Source organism: Podarcis erhardii (genome assembly GCF_964252035.2).
Source record: "Podarcis erhardii genome assembly, chromosome: 13".
Lineage (NCBI taxonomy): Eukaryota > Metazoa > Chordata > Lepidosauria > Squamata > Lacertidae > Podarcis > Podarcis erhardii.
The window spans coordinates 29,838,521-29,857,941 of NC_138502.1; the positions used below are offsets into that span (position 1 = coordinate 29,838,521).

General features: G+C 46.4%; 1 protein-coding gene across 9 annotated transcripts in view; it reads right to left on the reverse strand.

Moving 5' to 3' along the window:
* ATP6V0A1 (ATPase H+ transporting V0 subunit a1) overlaps positions 1-19,421 on the reverse strand; it is a 43,027-nt gene that overhangs the window by 5,185 nt on the left and 18,421 nt on the right. For 4 of the 9 annotated variants that reach the window (XM_081837739.1, XM_081837743.1, XM_081837740.1 and 1 more), the window contains exons 11-22: positions 18,494-18,644; positions 16,789-16,928; positions 16,000-16,157; positions 15,621-15,711; positions 14,536-14,654; positions 14,109-14,322; positions 13,473-13,580; positions 12,554-12,628; positions 9,772-9,879; positions 8,175-8,192; positions 4,930-5,047; positions 4,207-4,378 (exon numbers count right to left, since the gene is read on the reverse strand). In XM_081837739.1, coding sequence (XP_081693865.1) covers positions 4,207-4,378; positions 4,930-5,047; positions 8,175-8,192; positions 9,772-9,879; positions 12,554-12,628; positions 13,473-13,580; positions 14,109-14,322; positions 14,536-14,654; positions 15,621-15,711; positions 16,000-16,157; positions 16,789-16,928; positions 18,494-18,644 — 1,472 coding nt within the window. The remainder of the gene's footprint in view (positions 1-4,206; positions 4,379-4,929; positions 5,048-8,174; positions 8,193-9,771; positions 9,880-12,553; positions 12,629-13,472; positions 13,581-14,108; positions 14,323-14,535; positions 14,655-15,620; positions 15,712-15,999; positions 16,158-16,788; positions 16,929-18,493; positions 18,645-19,421) is intronic. The other 5 variants (XM_081837746.1, XM_081837744.1, XM_081837747.1 and 2 more) reach the window with 3 other exon arrangements.

The following is a 19,421-nucleotide window of genomic DNA, read 5'->3' on the forward strand; positions in this document are numbered from 1 at the left end:
CCCAACCTCCTGGCCCAGCCATCTGGAGCTAAGGTGGTTCCTTGCTTTTAGCCAAAGATCTCGCCCTCTCCAACTGGAACAAGTCTCGCCTCCTGTGCATCGTGCAGCGCCGGCCAACTGGATAACTTTCATTCTGCTTTCCTGGCCTCAGTTATCTTTTTTGGAACTCAGTTCCCTAAGGCTGAAGGGTTCTACTGCATGCCAGTTATTAAGACACAGAAAAGCAGAGAGAAGAGGACTGCATTGCCATCGCTCTCTTTTCCATTCCATTAATTTTACGCCCAAGGTGTAGGGAAACTCCCATTCCAGCTGTGCATCAATCCCCGGAGCACATCTCCATCCTGCCCTCCATCTCAGCCCTCCTAAGGTCTCAGGTGGCAAGACAATGAACCCCAACATGCCTTTGGCTGCAAACTAAATGTCAAAAGGGCCCTTTGTGCAGCTAAGGGGGTAGAGCGTGATCAGCCAATGGCACTGGCAGCGAAATACACACTTGCTTCCCACACAGCCGCGGAGATAAGGAAGCCCCCGCTTTGCAAAACTATTTGTTTTTCAGCCAAGGCAACCATCTGCTTGGAATGTACTGCTGCCTGAAAAGTTACGAGATAAACCCATCCCAGCCGGGAGTGGCCGGGCTGAGGAAGGAGAGATGGAAAGCATTTTTTCCAGCAGGAAAGAAGATTCACTGTTCTTCCTCTCCAGCAAAAAGTGACACACCCTCAGCTTTTGAATTCTAAGAGGATGCAACAAGGCTCTGCGGTAAAGCAAATCATTTGCATGCAGATGCAATCCTTGGCATCACCAAATCAGATGGGTTCCAGGTTAACAGAGCTCGACATGGGAGCTTGGGAGGGTTGGTGCCAGTGGAAGAACTGGGCTGGATGAACCAATGGTCTGACTCAGTCTAAAGACCATTTGCTGAGGCCAACAAAATCTGCAAAGTCTCCTCCCTCCACTCTACCTTCCATATGTGTGTGTCACCACCTTGCAGATTCCACTGCTAAAGGGAAGAGATGTATGAGCTGCAAGTTCCACATATTAGCACTGAATTTAGTCACCTCAGGAGTCAAACTCCCTAATTTATTCCCCCCCTTAAAGAACTTTGCCATCTGCCTTTAAAAAAAAAACGCACATGCACAACAGATCAAAAACAGCTCATAGTAATTTTCTAATGGAGTCGTTACCCCCAATGGAAGTGGATTTTGCAATCTGGAAAGGTATTTATATTTGAGGAGCAGAAGGTTCATTATTTTGCACCTCTAAATAACCTAAGTGCAATTTTTCACCCTTTGCGAAAACCTTGCTGAGAATGGTTTGGCTGCAGCTCATCACCGGCTATCCAAATTATGATCAACTGATGCAACAGGGAACCTCTCCCCCACCCCCCACCCCCACCCCCACCCCAACACACACTCCAGCCACTTGCTCTGTACTGATAGAAAACAGCACCTTGAAAGAACTCCAAAGTTGTCTCTCTGGCTTTCTCCTCAAAGTTTTCAGTTAAGAGTCACTTAAATCAGCAGTGGGGATTCCTGTACACACCTAGATATTGACAGCAACTCCTGCCCTACAGCAGAATGACTCAACCGCTCCTATCTCCAGACACAGCTGGCCCCTGCTGGAAGCTTATTTGTTTTGAACTTGGCACAGAGAAGAAAAGACTGGGCCAGGACAGCAATCCCTGGCCCCTAGCACAAGATCAAGATAACGGCTGATGTCATGATTGCTTGGGGTGCAGCTGCTATTGTTCTGCTAAGATGGGCTTTCCTGACAAGGAATGGAGCCCAATCAAACCAGCCACTGAAACTTGGAAGTAGGGTCATGAAAACAAACGTCACAAGCCAGGCCTACCGAGAGCAGGAGTTAAAGCTGGGTTAGGAAAAATCAAGCTGGATTCTGGAGGCAGCCTACAGCTCTAAAATGTAAGAAAACTGCTACTGCACATGGAAGTGTTGACACAACATGGTCATCATAATTATTCATCAACGGCATACAAACTTACTTTATGTGTCCATTCATTTAAGTTCACACTATTCTGCTTCTACAGCAAAATGATTCTAGAGGCTGAAGCACTTTCTGCAAGAATTGGGAATTTTTAGTTTAGAAAAAGGGACAGGGTGGTTTATGAAATCATGGTGTATAGATAGTGAATATTCTTTTTATAATCTTGAGATATACCAGGCACCCATTAGTTGTTCTTTCCAGAAACAATTGAAGACATTTTTGTTCTGACAAGCTTTTCCAGCTGGATGTAAAAATATCTGCCTTGGGCTTAAAGAACAAAACAAGATGAACGGCCGTCTTCAGTTTTGTCTACTGTACTGTCCTTAAAACTATTCTAGCTGTTTGAATGTACCTGCAAATGGATCTTAGTTCTGATCCAGTAGTGCTATGCCTATTGTCAGGGGCTCAGGCGCTGAGGCACAGGGAAGATGGGAGATGGAGAGCGAGGGGGAGGAATCCGAAGGGAGCGTAGGAGGGGACAGTGGTCCGAGGGATTCCATGAGCCTCTCCAGCGAATCGGAAGATTCACAGAGGGGAGCGCCAGTGGCCAGGGGCAGGGGGGTCCCAAGGGGAACGCCCCAGGAGCAAGGGGGCAGCAGGGACTCCCAGAGCAGTAGTTGGAAATCAGGACCAGCTTCCCCACCAGAGCAGAGTGGGGGGGAAGAGTCCCAGGCATCGGGGCCAGTGCTTTCCCCACCAGGGAGAGGAGACGAGGCAGAGCCTACCACACCTCCCTCGGAGAGTCGGACAACGGAAGGGAGGTCAGATCCGGCCAGTGTCACGGAAGAGGGAAGCAGTGATAGAAGTAGTGTAACGGTTAGGAGAAAGGTCACTGGGTTGGCGCGAGAAGCAAGTTCAAATGTACAGGAGCGCGGGACAGCAAAGAGTGAGGATTGGGAACCGGGTCCTAAAGCACGCCGGAGGCAGGGGGAGGAGCTAAGCGACTCAGCGTCGGAAGAGTCCAGAAAGGGCAATGCCCCAGAGGGCAGGAGGACCCAGAGGAGAAGAGAGCAGCGCAGGAGGTGGAGCAGGGCTAGGATCTTAAACTGGTGTGGAAGGGGCGGAGACTCAGACGGGACTTCGCCGATCTAGAGTTTAGACGTAGGGCTGCACGCTCCGGCTTTGAAATGGAAATTAAACTTCAATAAAGACTTTTGTACATAACATCAGCCTGGCGTTGGTCCTCTGTGAGCTGGGACCTAGAGGCAGCTCTGACACCTATGATCTCAGGAAACAGCATGGAAGACTTTGCATGCCATCCTTTTTGCAAACTACAGCAGTTTTGTATGGGCAGCTCCTGGGATCCAAAGTGCTGGCTAGGTTTATGCAAGGGCCTTGCTTGTTAGTTGACCAAAAAGGGACTCCTTCAGATTTGGTTTGAGACCAGCCAGTTTCAACCCCCAATTGAACCTATCTGCAGGTAAAGAACTCTCTCACTCATTCATGCTTCGCAGTGCACATTGACCACTCTTTAAGTTGATGATGTTGGCAGCACAGCTAACCCCAGCCTCAATCCAGTCTATATGCACTTGTGTGATTGCCATAAAACCTAGGGAACAAGCTGCGCTATCATAATGATTAAGGTTTTAAATGATAATTTTAGGTTATATGTTAGTGACTAAGTTTTAATTTATATATTTTTAAACTGTTGCTATATCTGTATTGTCCCTGTTATACCTAATTGCAAATTCAAATGTATCCCTATCGTGTTTTATGACTTCCTTGATATTGTATGTGGGCTGGAACTGGTCTGTGACCGAAATAATAAAATTCATTCATTCATTCTATATGCACTAGATATTGCGCATTTGAGGACTTGCAGGTCTATCCTGCAAGTAGTTAAAATGCAGCAGGGACACACCCCCTTTGAACTTAGAAAAGCCCCCAGAAAGTAATCTGATGCTTGCCAAGGAAAAAGCACAATCAGAACAAATAACCATGCATCTGAGAAACATGGATATTAGCTTGACTAGACCTGAACAAATAAAGCTGTCCTCTCTCCAACCTAAACCTGAGTTCATTTGTCCAGCAATGTCTACTCTGACTGCCAGCAGCTCTCCCAGGGTTCAGGCAGGAGCACTTCCCAGCCATGCTTCTTGAGATACTTTACGTAGAGATGACAGAGATCAAACATGATGCAAACTTTGTACCCACTGTGCTTTTGTTTGTTTGCAGTGCAGAGCTGTACCAGATGACACTTACCAGTGCAAGCGGAGGGCATGCAGGAAAGCAGAGAGGCCCTCCATGATCAGCAAAATGGCCACTGTCAGGGTGGCAAAGGCAGCAAACACGAAGAACATGCCGAACCCACCAGCCAAGCTCTTTGCGCTGAGCCCCACACGCATCACCATGGACCAGAGGACCTCAGAAAGTTCTGTGATGAGAAAGACAGGAACAATGATCCGGTACCGATCAGCAAGGGCCACAGCTCTGGAGGAGAGGGGATTGCATGCCTGCCTTCACTCTAGCTGCTCCTCTTTGGAGGGCAGTGCCCACTGCTCTAATAAAAGTGAGATTTCGGAAGCTGGATGGGTTCCCAAAGTGAGCTGTGCTCCTAAATCACACCCCAGACCAATTTTCCTTTTAAGAAAAAGCAAAGCCTCCTCCTGCTTAGGGTCCAAATTCTGCACTCTGTGGACATTTCGAACTCATTCTCACAAGCTACCCAATGCTCCCCTTCAGAGAATTCAGAAGATTTCAATAAGAATTTTGGGTGGGCAAAAAAAGATACTGGGCAGAGAGGAGACTGCTACATAGTCTTCTAGCCCTCTCTACATGACACGACCTGGAATGAGAGTACACAAAAGTCATTGGCTACTACCACAGGAAAAAGGGCTTGTGACACCTTCCCCCTATTCTCACAGCTCAGATTTCCCCTTCCTCATCCCTGGACTCAAAAGAGCCAGCCATGGTGAAGCTACTCACGTGCATGCGCCAGGCTAAGCGCCCAGAGGCGAAGGTATGATGCTGTGTTGGAGATGCAGCCCAGGCAGTATTCGATGGTATGGATGGCCTGGTGAACAGCAGTGTCCCCAAAGTCAAACTGCAAGAGGAAGTAATAAAGCCAGGTCTGAGCGGTGGGCAGAGTGTGCAGCAACGACTAGACAGCTAGAAAGCAGGAACAGCAGCAGTAGCAGCAACAGCAACTAACTCTATTCCAAGGGCACTCAAAGCTCACAGCTAGAACACTGGCCAGACTATTTCCCTCTCTGTTCACCAAGACTTGGGAGGATCACTTGCTCAACACAACTCAAAACTGCAGGACACTCATCGCCATTAAAATGTACAAGTGTTCAATGGCTTGTTCAGATCTAAGACTCAACTTGAATGTTCCTCAGCCCTGCCCTTCTTGGTGGTAAACTGAAAGCTAAGATTTGGTAGCTGGATCAGGCACAGACAGTAGGAGTCACTCTATCCATGTATCTATGGCAGAATCCTTATTTGCCTGGCATTAAAAGGCACTCAAGTGGCCTTGGAATCCAGAAGTGACAGACTGCAAGGGAAATGGACTTAATTAGGAACAACTAATGTCGGCATACAATCAGGCGAGGCTCACATTTCCATTACAAAACTGGGTGCCAGACAGGACCTTGCTTGCCTCTGCTGAGATTTGGTTAAGCCTGCTGTCCCCTCTTGCTTGCCACCCTGCCATCCCCCACCGTCCCCAAATCCTCTTAGGAAATGCTGCTTAAGTCACTGTGGCAAAGGTTTGAATAACAACTAGGAGGAAGAGAAGTGACCAGAGAGAGATTAAGTGTTGCAAAATCAAAGTTGTGAAAAATCCCATCTTAGTATTTTTGTCTGCCACATCTCAGAATCTCTGGAGTCTTCTAGCAATCAAATGGCCTACACCCAGCTAAAGCTGCCAAGTTCCAAAACTGTTCCAAGATAAAGGTGAACTGAGCGCTCTCTCATTCCCCTCCAGTATCCAGCACAGCAAACATTTCAGACTGAGGAAGGCAAGCTACTTGTTAACATTTAGGCCTCAAGCTTTGGAACCAAGAAACAAAAATTCTTAGCAAAAGCTGCCCTGATGAGAGTGTGCCAAGCAAGCTATGAAATTACTAGACTCCAGGGATGCACATGCTCTACATCAAAATGATCAAAATTTGCTTGGCCTCCTTTTGGCATAATCGAGTCTGATGGGTTCCCACCCCCGTCCCCACTATAATTATATAACTGATCCTGGGTTTTTTTGCTAGTCATGCTGCGGGGGGGGGGGAGGGGGGCAGGCAGGGCAGGACAACAAGAAATGGTAGCAGGCAATGAATCCCCACCTGCAATAAGCAGGGCAGTTTGTTCAGCTACATTCCACCCCCACCTCAGCTTCTGACATTTCAGTAGGCATTTGCCCATAAACGTTCAGGCATACCATCACAGTGAAGAGGGCTAGGAATGTGTTAGGAGGCGGGGGGAGAAGAGGAGTGCAAGTGAAAGCTGACTTTTTCAGGCGGCTGAATTCTGTGCCCAAAGCCTCATTCTGCACTCCATCAGAACTGCAGGACACTGTGCCCTGCCAATCTCCAACATGTATTTGAAGGACAAGCAACAAAGCACAATGCTGTAAGAGCCGGCAGGTGATTGAAAGGATGGCTGCAGCAGCAGAAGATGGATAAACCAACATTAAAATTATAAGCAATATTCCAGTTCTTTCGATGCACTGCTTACTAAGTTAATTTCCGTACTTTTGCAGCCTGGCAACAGACCCCTCAGGACTGCACTGCTCAGCATTTCCATGGTTATTGTACAAAGGCAATGGGGGCAATTCAAGCGTTGCTCTTTTCCTATGCAGAACCTTCTGGGCCCATCCAGCATTTACCATCACTGCATTGATATCCATGATCAGAGCCTCTTATCAACTGACTGTGATGTGGAGGTTGCTGCATTTTCTCTTGGCAGAGGCACAAAGATAAAATGTCTATTTTTAACTTTTGCTATCGTTGGCTGCTAGGGAGGTGGCTCTCCACAAAAGCTAGATGAAGTGACAGGTCATTCATAAAGAAGTCAAAGCAAGGAGCAAATATGCTGTGGAATCCCAATCCACTAACTCCCCCTTTTACTGGTGGATTGTGTCCAGACCTGTTGACTTTGAGTAGGTGGCTAGTGCACCCCACCTGAAGACTGGCATCCGTCACTCCTAATCTGAATGTTTATCAACTGATTGGCTCAATTTGCACAGAACAATAAACCAACTTGGGGAGAACGTCATTTTGCACCTTCTCTGCACTGCTGTGAGCTAAGCCACAGTTTGGCTCAGTGTGTCATGTGAACCCAGGCTCGTGGTTTGTCTTCTCTAGAAAAACCACAAGCTGTAAAACCAAGAAACCTTGATGATAGCTTGTGGCTTGTCTAGAGTGGCACGAACCACAAGTCCAGGCTCTGATGACACTCAGGCCAAACCTGCAGTAACAAGAGGATGGGAGCAGAAGCAAAGTGACTGTGATCTCCTCTTCTGGAACCTGCATGCTCAAGTGTTTGTGCTAACCATGGTTCAGCTTAGCTCAACCATAGGTCAATGCCAGGTGGGGTGGGTTTTCCCTCCCAGCAACTGTAAAAAAAATAACCTCAGCGTGTCTGTAGTCAGCTCTCTCAGTGAGATGTTGCATGAACTGTCCAATGAGTGATCCTGTTGTAAAGTCTTGCCAGAATTTTCAGGAAACGGCCATGGGAATAAGCAAAAAGACCCGGGAGAGCAGGCCCCAGGGATATTGGAAATTTGGCAATTAAGGGGCACGCTGGAGTTCAGGGGATGGAGGAAGTTGGCTTTTTAAAATAAAGGTACAAACATGTCCACGTCCCATTCCAAAGGCTTCTGCTACTTTTGGGATTCTGTTCTACAAATTATTGAGGTGCACAGGTTGTGCACATAACAGTGACGAATATGCAACCCACACCACAAAGGTAAGGCAGTGGGTCCCCATTAAGCACATGCAGCTGTTCAAACAAACATGTCTTTTGTTTTTAAATGAATATGAAGCTGTTTTCTATGGAAATGGGTATTATTGACCTCTGATTACAAGAAGGAGGCATCACAAAATGAGATGCTATGAAAAGATGAAGAAAGAATTTCAAGTCACAGATGCAAATATGCCTAATTCTACAAAATGGTTTACAGTGATGGGAGCAATGATCTGGATAAAGACAGACAGAGAAACTGGCTACAGGCTTACCACCTCCTCCACGGCAGGCTTGAAAACACAAGGGAATATTTGGTTTGGTCATGCATCATTTGATAACACAAGAGCATATCCTCTTTCAGTGCAATATCCTAAAATGCAACTGTGCTCTATCATTGCTCTTGCTGCATTCCACTTCATTTTGCATTGGTAACAACTGTGACTTCTCCCCAAGGGAGAGAAGGCCAAGACTGATTTGCCAAACCATCAGCTCTCAGTTTCAGCCCTATCATCACAATTTGAGGGATATTAGTTTAGTTTTACAGTGCTTCTTGTGTACCAGTTGTGAAAAACTCTGAAAGCTTGTAGTGTACATTGTGCATTGTAGGGGCGTGTGTGTCAAAGCTCAAAGTTAAGAGCACATACTCTGCATGCATTAAGGACCTGCATTTAATCCCTGGCATCTCTAAGGCAGTGTTTCCCAAACTTGGCCCTCCAGCTGTTTTTGGACTACAATTCTCATCATCCCTGACCACTGGTCTTGCTAGCTAGGGATGATGGGAGTTGTAGTCCAAAAACAGCTGGAGACCAAAGGTTGGGAAACACTGCTCTAAGGGATTCTCCAAAGGATCTCAGGAAGTAGAGCTAGGAAAGAATTCCTAACACTCTGGAGAGACACTGTCAATCAAAAGTAGACAGCACTAAGGCTAGGTGGAACAGTCTGATTCAAGATATGGCAGGTTCATACATTTGCACCAATGGCAATGCCTATTCTCAGAACTTAAAACTGCTTTCCAGCAAGGAACCCTGAGAATGCTCATTTTATATGAAGGCTAAAACCTCTGTTAGGACAGCAGCCCTCAGGACAGGACAAGACCCATTACACTGCTCAACTGGCTTACATTTTGAACTGCCACATCGCCAACTATAACCAGAGATCCTGTATGCTTGAGTTTTTATTAATGTTTCAGGGGTCTAAGCCATCTCAGTAAGATTGCCTTGTACACAAAGGTAGCGTACAAGGATGCCCTCTTCAAACAGTGGATAACAAGAGCCTGCACAGCTAAGATGCACCTCCCACCACCCTGAGACATAGTGGTCTGCCTGGAAAAATCGGAAGACCTTCTCCCATGCAGACAAGCAAACTGAATGGAAGATCCCCTGTTCAATTCTCTTTGAAACAAGGGCAGCAGTGATGCAGCCCATTCAGAGGTTTCCCATGGGGAAGCGAGGAGATTGTAACAGACCCTCAAATCTGACCTGAAGTCTTTACTACCCGCCTTGAAAGGGTCCCCCGTCCACCACAAACTATTGAGAACTTAAGACACAGCCTCAGCTTATTACAACCACCTTTTGAATGGGGCTGCCCACAAGCTTTTCCAAGTGCCAGAACAAAGACACTACAGGAAGTATTCCCAAGTGTCAAATTGAGCTTCCCTAGTTTTAAGAAAAACAGTTACTGGGGCAACACAGTTTCCAATCAGTCTGCTTTGGCTAGTTTGAGTAAATGTCTGCTGCAAGAGAGGGTAAATGGATACAGGCCTGGTCTGATCTGGTAATATATGTAAGGAGAGTCATAAAAGGTCCACCCCTTCGTGTAACATCTCCCAAATGAAAGTTTGTTGTACAAAGAAAGAATGGGAGGTCTTACCTCCTCCCCCTCCTCCGAATGGGTTGAGAGCTGGTCGTGCTGTATTATCTCTGCATCTTCTTCAGTTGGGCCATTGCCCACACGGATCCCACCAAAATTGAGTGTCCCCTAAAGCAGACAACAGAGGAGAAAACAAGAGGACACACACAATCGGTTCATGTTTTAGTATGGAATTGGCATGCAGGGCCATTAGCAGAACTGGCCCTACCATATGAGAGAGAGAGAGAAAGAGAGATAGAGAGAAAGAGAGAGAGAGAGAGAGAGAGATACTTGCCTCAGGCAACATATTATGGGTACCAATAACAGTAGCGGCACAGGAGACAGATCTGACCCATGGGGCACAACCCACTGAGAAGTTCTCATGTGCCTGCCCCATTGAGTTAAACAAGACTTGCATGAGAGCACTTCAGGCATCACAATGTTTTGGGATTGAGAGACTGCCATTTAGATTTTCCACCCCGAGTCTAGCACAAAACACTGCATCGCCTGAACATAAGCACATGCCTCATTTCCCAGCACTTTTGAGCATCAAGAACTGAGCAATTTGTTAAAGTGTTTTTTCTACTAAAGCATGCTTTGGTCTGTTTTCCAGGGCTCCTCCTTCTTCGGAACAGCCTAAGCTTGTTCTGCTACGAATCCAAAGGCAGCAAAAACTGGCGCAACAACATTTGTCTAAAGTAGAGAGCTTACCAGACACTTGACCTCTCAAAATGGGAAACTAAGGGTTAGGGGCTGGAGGGGTGGGGAGAGAGGAGAAGTGAGAGAAGGAGAGCCAGGAATCAAGAATCTCTAATGCTTTTTTTTTTTAAAAAAAAAAAGGCTGTATGTATGTTTGCAACATCAGCAAGAACTCTCACAATATTCCCTAGAGAAAGATGCAATCAGTGGCCTATGAAATAAATAATCTGTTAGCAAGTGAAGAAATGGACGCAAAGCCTCCTGAACTCTGCTGCTGGGTATGGCTGACACTGTCTGGCTCTTTGACAACACAAGCAGGGAGGACCAGACCTGTCCTTACATGGGGAGGCCTGGCCAGGCCAAGTCACTCCTTTTGGGGGCATACATTCAGCCATTTGAGACTCTCCAATGTCTGCAGCTGTCATCAGATGCTAGGAAGGAATACATTAATAACTAGATTGTTCTTAGAGGCAACTTATTTTGATAAGTCCATAAGGGATTCTTTGTAATGTAGATTAATCAGTATTTTTTTTTAAAAAAAAGAACATAGATCTGTCTGTGTGTACACCCTTTGCTTTAAGAAGTAGATTTGATATATTCTATTAAAAAATTGGCAAAAAGGAAACCCATATTGTTTCTAACAGGACATACTGTGGAATCTGCAGGCTGCAGAGCACCTGACCACTACAAACCCTTGCCCTAGCAATATTCCCATCCCATTGGCTTCCAACTGCACAGATAGTTACTTGAAAGTCAAATGGGACGCCCATACTCAGAGGCAGTATACCTCTGAATACCAGATGTTGAGAAGGTTATCAGCTTCAGGTTCAAGCATGCCAGCTCCAAGAGGCATCTGGAAAGAATGCTGGGCTAATGGGCTTTCTGGTCCTATGTTCTTCAACCCGCCTTTGTAGCCTTGAGGGTTAAAACCATTTCCCACATGAAAGCAAGAAATTCTGAAGTTACCAGATTTTTCATGAGCAGCAAATTCCATGTTCTTGCATCAAGACTGTAGAACACACAACTTTTTTGCCGGGTTAACTGCTAAATACCACACTCCAATTTCACAGCACTAATCATGTGCTTTGTTCCAAAAACCTGGCATGCCATTCAACTGACTGCAGAAGACTTTCTGGAGTGCAACAGCATACCGAAATGCAAACAGCTGTTTTGCTCTCCAGCAATCGTCGGTAGGTAGCCTACAACTATCACAACGGCACAGAGAGTTGTGGGCGCAATTAAGAACAGCACTGAAGTGGGCAGCCGGCAACTCAGTGCACTGCAACAAGGATTCCCAAAGCGACCATTAGCTAGCAGGCAGCAAGAAACTGGTGAAGGCCAGAGACGTGAACTCAGAAGGAATGGCATTGCTGAGAGACACCACCAATTATGGCACTCTGAAAACATGAGATGCAAATTAAAAACGTACTCGAGAGACAAAAATCCTGGGGAGGACTGTGAGGAAAGGGAGGGGAGGAAAGCCACAGAAGTGGCAGCTATGCAAAAGCCAAGGGCCTTGGCATCTGGAAAGAGGGGGCTTCCCCCCACATACACACACTAGGGCAACCGTGGTTTTCAAACTGTGTGCCCCAGGAACTCTGAAGTTCCTTAGATACTTAGCAGGAGTTCCACAATTAACATTTATAATGACAAAGAAGCTGCCCATAAGGCAGCGTTGTCCATCCTTGCCAATTTCCCATGCAATGTGCATCCACAGAGGAGAGTTGGGCGCATCCCAAGACATGCGCACATACAACTCAGTTTGTGAAGAACGGCGGCTGGCCCTAACAAACCTGGACAGCACTCCAAGGAAATGAGGGCAGCACACCCCTGAGCACTGCCTAGTGTCCTCTGCCAAGCACAACTGCAGGAGACCCTTGGCATACACCCCAAAGTTTGAAATCCAACCACATTATACGGTGGCGTTGTGTCCCCTGAGCACGTGGGTGTAGGGTTTGGAAAGGATGAGATTTCTTGGAACGTATCTTTCCGAGGAAAGGGCCGCTGTGCCGTTCCTCCTCCTCGGGGCAGATACTTTCCAAGGCCCCTGGGCACCTCCCGTTCTCGCCATGTGCATCCTTTTGGCATCTTTTAATCCACTCACTGTTGCAGCCGCCGCTGCCTCTACTGCCTGCGGACTCTGGGCTGGGCTGACAGGGGGTTCCACGGGCTGCCCTTCCTGATAGCGAATGGAAGGAAAGAAAAGGGGAAAAGGAGGAGAAAAACAAAGAGAAAAGAAGGGAGACGAATGGAGGGGTCATGGGGAGATGAGATGGTCAGAGAAGGAAGAGGGAGCGTCTTTAACCGAGCTGCAATTTGAAGGGCTGTTGCATCTTTAACAGCTTGCCACAAGAACACCACAGCCGCCACGTCTCTGGAGAATCACAGCAGCAGGTTGGTGTCCTTAAAAGCTTAACGTCACCAGCTGCACGATGGGTTTTAAGACTAAACCATTCTGAATGTCTCTGCTGATGGAAGGCTATTTTCCTCCAGCAGAACCACACCAGTTCCGCACTCCCAAGTGGCTGCTTGAGCAGCAACGTCTCACTCTACATGGGCAAATCTCTTCTGAAACCAAATGGGAGATTCAAAAGCCTCTTTTGTGAAATAGGGGCCGGCTGGTCAAAAGAAAGTTTTTTTAAAAAAAATCCCAGTGGGTTGGGGCACACTTAAAGCAACTCTGTGGATCCCGGCCATGGGTGGCAAATGCATGCATATGAACCAGGATTTCGGATGGATCCAGAAAGCGACCAGTGGTCATGAGAGATGCTGCCTGTTTGCTAAATTACAGCTGTGCCTCTGCCTGCAAGCAGGATTTAAACTGCAATCCTAAACCTGAAAGTAAGTCGCAATGATTCCAGTACGTTTTCATTCTCAGAAAGTATGCTTAGGACTGAAGTGCTAACAGAGCTTCATCTGGATGCAGATCTCCATCGCAGAAATCCAGACTAAACCTCTAGTATCTGAACAAATAAGAACAAAAAAAAAAAACAAAGGAAAGAGGGAAAAACAGATTCACCCACCAAGTGCTTTCTTCGCAAGTACTGCTGGCGAAGGACCAGAGGTTTGGCAACCAGCATCCACGGCACACACAGCAATGCTACCACAACCAGGAAGCACTGGAGCCCTTTCTGTGGGGAACAGAGATAAGGGAGTGAGATTATCACCAACAGGCAAGCACATCCAGTTCCCTAAGCCCTCCTGCCTGTGTTTGAGTGAAGAACCCTTTCAGATTCTTTCAGGAGAACTTGCCCACCCTTCCCTGTTGCCATAGGGTCTAGAAACTTGCTCTTAAATCCAAACCCATATTCTAAAGAATTGCACGAATGCTAGCAGATACAGATGTGTGTGCTCCTGCACAAACTTCACAACAAATGGGAGCTTCTGCATGTTTTCATGTGGTTTGCAAAGGAGTAGTTCTTGCTGAAATGCCAAGGTTGCAGGTTCGATCCCCATATGGGACAGCTGCATATTTCTGCACTGAAAGGGGTTGAACTAGATGATCCTCAGGATCCTTTCCAGTTCTAGGATTCTTGCCCCTCCCAGCTCAACAGTAGATTCCCACACACACACACACACACACACACACACACACAAAGCCAGAACAAGGAAGGCGCTGCTTTCTGCAAAACAGCTCTTGCCCTCACCAAACCACCTACCTGTCCCCTATAAAGCATCTTTTCTTTGGGATCATAGGAGAAGAGAAACATGTTGATGAAGTGGATGAGAAGACTTGGTGCATCCATGGAGTTCTTAGCATCGTAGGCTGTCCACTTATAGAAAATGAGGATGACCAGATAGCCAAACAGCGATGTCATGAAGACTATTTCAGGGATAAACCCGAGGTAGATGTTCAGAGGTTTCTTAAAGTAGCTAGAGGATATGCAAAGAAGGAATTTAAGACCCTGCCTTCAATCAACGGATACAAGAGATAGGTCTCCAACCCTGGAGAGCTGCTGCCAGTCAGTGCAGACCGTACTGTGCTAAGGCACACCAAAGGTCTGGGCTCAGTATAAGGCAGCTTTCTATGGTCCTGCATCTTCTCAGCCTGTCTACTGACTACTAAACTAAAATGAGCACACTCACATGTGATTGAGCAGACTGAGAGAGACGCCAAAGAGCATGTGGATGATGCCCAGAATGACAGACATCTTCATCTTGAAGGAGTTGAGGAAGGTCAGCTTGTTGGTGGCGATATTCCAGATCTAGTGCAAAGTGCAAAGACCCAAGGGTGTTTAGAACCAAGGAAGAGGACAAACAGTGAAACAGCTAACTAAGTACACCCAAACCCATAATATCCCCAGTAACATCCAAAATAATCTGCTCTCCGTAGGAACATTCCTTTTACTTTATAAAGCATCCTTGAGACCAAGCATGACGTGGTGTGTCTTTTATTTTTAAAAATGTTAACCGTGTGTTCATGGCTACAGGAAAAACTTTAAGACAGTTTCTGTGAAAGGCTTTGAGTGTAAAGGATACTCCAAGGATCTGGGTGGATCTCCCTCCCCTGTGTTCTCCACATAATTGAAGGCCTGCCTGTCCCCACTGTGAACTTTGGTCTCAATCTTACTGCCCACTAATATTCCCTGATGCCAGACTACACAAGTTGCACTTTAGGGGTGAGTAACTTCAAGGGCATTTCCGTTCCACAGCAGTAACATGCCACATTTGACTCTAGTGAATCTGCCTTTCATGCAGAAGGTCCCAGGTTCTCAACCCGCAGCTTCTCTAGGTAAGGCTAAGGGAAATTCCTGCCTGAAACCCTGGAGAGCTGCTGCCAGTCAGTGTAGGCAGTACTAAGATAGACTGACCAATGGTCTGACTCTGCATGATGCAGCTTTCTATGTACTTAATTTGTGAGACAGAGCTGTTCTATAGAAAGAGGTACTAGAGTAATTCAGGACTGTAGTGCTTCAGTCTTTTTAAAAAATACTCTCCTACTTCAAAAGTTCCCTTCATAAAGCAACATCAGAAGGGGAACAGTTCAGCACAGCCTCTTCCCTGGTTTGCTAAGCTTACAGTATGCAGGGAGTTCTTTACACGGTGGCTGCCCAAAAAGAGACTTAAGAGGAAGTGGCACAGTTCAGAACTCTACCACCCTGATCAACACTTGCTGTTCAAGAAACAAACAACTCTACACGTGAACAGTAGCTGCAAGGAGCTGCTCTTACCGGATCTATGCCAAAGGGGTATGCCCCGCCAAAGACACCCTCAATGGCAGGATTTAGCTGAAGGCTAGGATATTCCTTGAGAAGATCTTCTCTGTGGGCAAGAGAGCAGAAAGCTATAAACAAAGAATGACTGGCGGAGTACAACACAGGCACAATACTGGAGCGCATCTTCGACACAGCTGGGGGGCAGGGGAGGCGGGGCGGGAAACAGCTCTGGTTCTTTAGTTCCACACAGAGAATACGCTAGTCACACAGGAGGTGCTGCTGCATCCCTGCCATGTCCTCCTCTTCCCACCCACCCCTCCCGCATTAGCACACTGCTCACAGCGAGCATTTCACAGGCCTTCCTTGTGCCTTTGTGAGCATCTCATCAACTTACGTCCAGTTGGATTTCAGGAACATTGGCCGGACGCTCCAGGATGAGCCAAACATATTGAGAGACTTTGAGAAGCAGTCGTTATAGATCAGGCCGGTATAAATGGAGAAAGAACCCATCAGGAGAATGATGTAGCGGCCGCAGAAAATGGTGCTGAACATCTGGCCAGTAAACAAGAGGAGGAGAATTTGGGGGCAGAGGCAGGGGGGGGGGAGAGATAAAAAATACGAGTTGCATAATCAAGACATTGTTGTCTCCCCACCACTGTCACCCCTCAGAGAAGGACACTGTGACCAAAGACAAGGGAAATCTCTGTCCACCTTATTCCAGGGCTTGAGAGGCCACAGGTCTGATCCAGACGGACAGAGACTTACTGAAAACGCCTGCCTGCTCTGCCCAGGGAAAGGAGACAAAAAAACACCAGAAAGTGCAAAGCTTCCTTCAAATTTGAATGCCAAACAAGTTCCCAGTAGTTGTGACTAAATTAAGTGAAGCTTATTTGCACCCCTGCCATTCTCCAGACCGAATTCTCGTACCTCTCAAAGCTTACTAGCCTTATGGCAGCATGCGAAGCTTGTCTCTGGACGCTTATTAAAGGCTGCAAAAGTCGCAACTCTGCCAGGAAAGGACCTCACTAATTCTTGCTATTCTCAAGATTACAATGAATTCTTCATATTGAAGATTGAATCAAATACTTCACAAGGAGCTGGAGACTGATCTTTCACTTTCGCTTTCATTCCCAACCCCACAACCTGCCCAAATTTGTGGGGGGGGGGGTTTTGCCGTCAATACCTCGTTGTCGCTCTTCTGTGACAGGATACGGCTCTCCCGGATCACCATCCACACACCAAACAACGTCATGAGAATTCCGTGGCCGACATCCCCAAACATCACAGCAAACAGGAACGGGAAGGTGATGATAGTGTATGGAGCTGGGGGGGGGGATGCAAGTGAAGGTAAGTGCATGATGGACAACGCAGCCCATCTCTTGGGAGAGGCAACCGTCCCAGGACCAGTTCTGGACCGCTCGCCCTATGGACTCCTTATATGAGCTGGCTTAGTGCATTCTGAAATACCACTGTCTCACTGGCAATTTGTTTAGGTGGTAAATGCAATGAATACTTGAAATCTGGGCAAATATCAGCCATATCTTTAGATATATCAAAGTGGATAATATTATACTGTGTAGTAGACTGCTAAATGCACCTAACTAAATAGCCTTAATAAAGTTGTTCTGCTCAGGCTACTACTACGTCTTCTTTTCATACCACTCAGGGCTGTAGGATGCTACTTGGCCATTCTGCTGAACTCTGCGCAACTGACTCGGAAGACTAGACGTTCTCTCTTTCACAAGCCTATGCTGCCCTGAAGAAACAAGCCACCACTCATCCAGCTTTACAATATTTCACAGAAGTCCTTGTGTAAGGAAATGAGCTTCACACTCATTTAAATTGGATTAAAAGTAAGCCGACATATCAGCTCACTCATTTCCCCTTCTCGGTGCTCAGATCCCTCTCTAACAGAGCCTTCTTTCTCTCTGACCAACCCCCCCCCCAACCCTTGTCCTTCTGCTCTACAGAAGTTGCTTAGTTTTCATGAAGGAGATGTTGCGTTAAGCTAGCAAAGGAGCAATTCTGCTTCTGAGGTAAGGGAAATTAACTAGCTTGGGATAAGATAATGTATTTCAAACCTAATTATTTTTCAAATGCTAATGTATCCTGTATGAACTAGCACAACTGCCTATTTCCCCAAGAAAGGATTTACTAAATTCATGGAGATGTCATTTAACAATGAATGTTAGACATGGCAAGTGAGAGCTACAACAAAATACTCCAGTGTGAAGTGTTCCTATTCAGGGTTCCAGCCATCCACATCCTTTTCCAATTCTCAGTTCTACCCTGCCAGCCAGCAGTATGTACCTATTGTGCATGCTCAGCCCTTAATTAACTGTGGGATGTTTTTTGTGGGGTAGGGGGATCCCCTAAATATTTTCCTACTTTTACAAATCTCGACTTTCCCATGAGCCTGCTGATACCTCCCTTTCTATTTTATTTATTAATTTATTAATCACATTCTACACATGCCTCAAGAAGATTGACAAGCATACCTTAAAATGCTGTAAAGTTTTGTGTCTTTTTTATTATTCATTATACTTCCCATTCTCACTCTGAAGGAAGCTGAGAAGCAGTTTACATGGGGTTCAAGGCGGCCTCCCATGCAGATGCATGCCTCCTTGGCTTCCTTAGTTCTATATGGATTTGGTTCACTATGTTCATAAATCTGTTTAGTTTCTGAGGGGGGGGGGGGTGGTGAAGAGATCTATGCTGCAGTCATATTTGCTAAGAGTCAACCCTCCCCCACCCCAAGCAACATCAGTTCCTCTCCACATAGGGTTATGCAGATGCACAAGCCAGAGAGAACAAACAGATCAAGCTTCTTCAACAATTTATCAGGTGCTAGAAGGAAAGGCTGCTTTTAGTAGGCCAGACGCCATTACCTGGATTGATCTCACGATAGGTTCCAATGCCATAGGCATCTACGATGTTCTGAAACCCAGCGGTGAACTTGTTTGTCTTGTTGTATGTGGGTGGCGTCTGGTTGGTCTGCATCCTATTCAGGATGGAGGGGACAGTGGATCCGCTGTGCTCCTGTTACACACAAACACACTGGAGGTTAGAGGGATTAGCTTGTTGTGGAGCAGAAACCAAGATCAACTTATCAACACTATTCCTAATCATTTAGAAAGCTCTTGTAGGTTGCCACTCTGCAGGCTCCCTGCACAGCTGCATTTTGTTTCCGAGGGATGCAAATTACATGATTAGGCATGTTTCCGAAGGCAAGAGAGATTGGACTGGATTAGCTTCTGAGCCTCTAACAGCAAATCAATTAATATATTCCAGTCCCTCTCCCAGTCAAGTGCCTTAAGGCAGGAAGGTGTGCATGTATTAAAATGTCCTGTGCATTATGTGAAAACAAACGTCGCATCAGACGAGCTTTTAAAACCCAGTGGAAAAGATCTACTCGTCACCATCCAAACGAGTCCAGAACTAGAAGAATTCAGTTGGCCTAACACTACAGAGTCAGAAAGGGGATCCAAGCTGTGGGTGTATCTTTGTTATAGGCTAAAAATTCTAGGCAAGTCTCTTCCCTTCAGAAAGAAGTGAGGAATCTGGGCCAAAGGTTGTGTTTGTTTTCAAAGTCAGACAGATTTCAAATGAGTGCACTGTGCTCTTCTCCCGTTTAGAGGGTGGAGACAAAAAGGGAAAGAAATAGATTGCCACTGAAATATCCACACAAATATCAGGGTTGGAGAAGAAGCACGTTTGTCAAGGCCAGAGCAGTACTTTGTGTCCGCACACGAAACTAGCCACGGCTATTCTGCAGTCCTGTTTCGACTCAGGACACCTGTATCCAAAAACCAAGAG